Source organism: Etheostoma cragini, chromosome 9 (genome assembly GCF_013103735.1).
Source record: "Etheostoma cragini isolate CJK2018 chromosome 9, CSU_Ecrag_1.0, whole genome shotgun sequence".
NCBI classification, from domain to species: domain Eukaryota; kingdom Metazoa; phylum Chordata; class Actinopteri; order Perciformes; family Percidae; genus Etheostoma; species Etheostoma cragini.
The window spans coordinates 29,392,664-29,396,149 of record NC_048415.1 but is presented as its reverse complement, the minus strand read 5'-3'; the positions used below and the strand labels follow the sequence as shown (position 1 = coordinate 29,396,149).

The 3,486-nt window shown below is 39.4% G+C and overlaps 1 protein-coding gene across 7 annotated transcripts in view; it reads left to right on the top strand.

The window, feature by feature from the left end:
- ect2 (epithelial cell transforming 2) overlaps positions 1 to 3,486 on the top strand; it is a 70,720-nt gene that overhangs the window by 25,883 nt on the left and 41,351 nt on the right. For all 7 annotated transcript variants that reach the window (XM_034881462.1, XM_034881461.1, XM_034881463.1 and 4 more), the window contains 3 exons: positions 930 to 1,049; positions 1,166 to 1,234; positions 3,181 to 3,291. In XM_034881462.1, the coding sequence (XP_034737353.1) occupies positions 930 to 1,049; positions 1,166 to 1,234; positions 3,181 to 3,291 (300 nt within the window). The remainder of the gene's footprint in view (positions 1 to 929; positions 1,050 to 1,165; positions 1,235 to 3,180; positions 3,292 to 3,486) is intronic.

The window sequence follows — 3,486 nt, the reverse complement described above, 5'->3', positions numbered from 1 at the left end:
ATATATATATATATATATATATATATATATATATATATATATATATATATTTAAAGGCTGGTTAAGCACTCTAGGGAGGAGAAGTCGGACAGTTTTTATTGTTTGCTAGCTCTGACTCACTCACTGAACTGTCGACATGTAGGCGGAGCTCGGGAGTTTCAGAGCTAAAGGGGGGCTACAGATTAGTTGTCGCTAAAGAAACGCGGAACGTACAGTAGTTCCCCAGGACAATAATTCATTTGCAGGCAGGTTTTACTTATTTTTATGCCGTGGATTCTCATTGTAAATCAATGTACTGAACCAAGACTGCGTGTGCCGTTTTGGTTCAATACAAATACATGTACTGTTCCACCCCTAGTCTTCTGTTTATACTCTTAACGTGAGGTGTGTATGTCTCTTACACACAAATGGATCATAAAGTGTCTACATGTCTTTAACTTAAACTACCTATATACAGGAAACAACTCAATGTTAATGAACGTATTGGCATTCCTTGTTTTCCTCACCTACGTCCTTTGATAACAGCTGACAGTAGATGCCTTTTCACAGCGCTTTGCTGGCTCCAAAAACTGAGGAAACAACAATCCCAAAGCAATAGCTCATCCGCTTGCCTGCGACTTACACAATCCTACGCCATGTGTGCACTGCAGGTGTAGCCTGATAAAAGATACATTCAGTGGCACACCTGGCCTGGACTTATTAACCGTTTAGCACCCAAGGCGTAAGACCCTTATGCAAACATCAGCAATCAGTACATTAGGCTACCTCGTTGAAGTAGAATGTAATATGAAACATGCATATTGAAATACAGTATGTAGACTAGTTAGATGTGTATTTTTACTGTGTAACAGAACAATGTATCACTGATGCTTTAATAAGTATTGCTCATCAATATTTTGCGCATCTCTCATATCTGTTTGTCTTTGAAGCTTTTCAAGCTTCCATTGGAAAAAGAGGGGCAGGTGGGTGGACCCATCCTGGCCCAAGAAGAATTGAAGACAATATTTTGCAGCATCCCAGAAATCTACGAAGTACACACTAGAATTAAGGTAGCGTGTTCTCAACTCTTTTAATCAAAACCAATATTTGACTAAATTGTGACGCTGATTATTTTTTTTTTTTTTAGAGGTTATCTTATTTCTTTGTGTGATGGTTTCTTCTTTAGAGTGACCTTGAGGAGCTCTTGACAGACTGGTCAGAGGATAAGAGTGTAGGTGATATCATCCTCAAATATGTGAGTACAAAAAATCTTTACTATTTTGCAGGTTTTCCTTGCATATTTGCATGTTTATATAACAAATTAAATACATAATGTGACGTGTGCTGTTGCACAGTGCATGGTCTACACGTGTCCTGCAGCTTCTACGTCAACACAGATCTGGCTCTGGACGCCTGTCTGTAAAATAATGCTGGGGAAAAAACTATCGGCAAATGCAACAGCCGCGTCTCGGCCAATATTCGTAAAAACGGAAATATTGTTTGGCTGATAAATCGGCCTATTACTACTCAGAATACTTCCAATAATGAAGACAATGGGTTCAATGTTCACCATACTAGACTAGTATTAGAACACACCTCCATAATTATTTTCATGTGGGCTTTTTCAACCCAATGTTATTAACCCTAGGGACATCTGTGGTGTTACTGTTCGAAATTGACCCGTATAGATGTTTCTTAGGAAAAATATAATTCTTTGAACAAGAATACACATCTAATGAAGAGGAGGGTCCAAATGACCCAGATCCTAAAAAAGGTTATTTAAATAAAAAATAACTTACATTTAATGGTTGTCAAGTCCTATTCAAAATTCAAAAAGCTTTGTCTAATATGTTGCCATGTTAGAAATTTGATTGATTTGATTTTGATTAAAGACAGAGTATGTGTGATGTGTCAGTAGAATGAGTTTTGTCCATGTATTGCATGGTGAATGGAAAGCTTTGTTGGATAATGACCTTTTAGCCAGAGGCACTCTGAACCTTCTTACTGATGGTAATAGATCATAGCTTTGGGGGTTGGATTTTCCTTCCACTGCTTGCATATAAAGATCAGGTGGCTGTTTTTGTGGATTGCCTATGATCTTAACGGTTTGGTAGGCTGTCCTAGCCAGCTTTCTCTTGCATTTGTTGTTGGTAGGAAGCTGTACCAAGATGTGATGTTGAAAGCGATGATAGAATCAGTGACTGGTTTACTCCGGATAAAATGACCTGCCTCACTTAAAATCCTTAAAGCCTTGTGAGGAGACCCATGCACTGTTGGGCCTTTTTGTAAATTGTCTGACCATGCAGGGTGAAGATGTGACAGTGGTCAATCAAAGTCCCAAGGTACTTGGAACTTTCAACTTGTTCCACTACTTGCCCTTCCAGTCTCAATGGTGTGGATAGTGGATGAGCAGTATCAAGCTGTCTGCCCCTATGGTAACACGGTTCCTTGGTCTTGGTGACGTTAACCTCCAGTGAGCTTCTCTTAAATCAAAGTGCCATTGTGTCGACACACTGCTTGTAAGTGGACAGGGAGTCGTCATCAGTGAGGTTGGCCACCAAGGCCATGTCATTGCTATATAATTGCCTTGTTGAATTGATAATTATGATTATCCAGTTAGTCCAGTAGTCCCCAATAAAAGCACCAGCGCGCACATGTTGTAGCGTGGTCGCTTTTGCAGTCCTCTCCTTTTCAAACAACTTGTGGGTTGTTGGGATGGTTTGTGTTGAGGGAATCTCATACCTGCCGTCGTCGTTGCGATTCTCAGACGGATGTCCTCCACAACCCTGGGACCTGCAGTCTGTAGCTATCCACGTCGCTATGGCGTTTGTTAGCGTCTCTTGCCTTTGTTTATCTATACTTACCCCCACGCTGCATCTAATGTAGTCTGTTGAATTCTTGCTTCACTGTGTGTTTCGTTGAATGCTTTGCTAGTATTTACTGTCAAGGTGATATTTCAGACTGGAAGTACTCAGGTTAACTGCGTTAACTACACATCTGAACTTAAACGGGTCAAAATAATTGACCCTAACACAATATAAGGGTTATATAAAAAAATCAAAATTGTCATTCAAAGTTATTTTTTTTTCTCCCCTTTTATGTAAGCTATAAATATGTTATGTTAAGCCCTTTTATGTGCTTGTATCTGTGTGGGGCTTCCTTTTGATGATTCTGACCAGTTCTTGTCGTCTCTCTTTCCAGTCCAAAGAGTTGGTAAAGGCCTACCCACCTTTTGTCAACTTTTTTGAAATGAGCAAGGAAACAATTGTTTCTTGTGAAAAACAAAAGCCTCGCTTCCATGCTTTTCTGAAGGTACGATCTTTGCATTTGTAATGTATTTTTTGTTTACTTGACTGATGGATGTCATGTAAAGTTAGGTTTTGTGTAAGAGGCTTTCAAAAAGTGGCAATAACAAACAAACGGGAAAACCTGATATACAGTGGGTACGGAAAGTATTCAGACCCCTTTAAATTTTTCACTCTTTGTTTCATTGCAGCCATTTTCCAA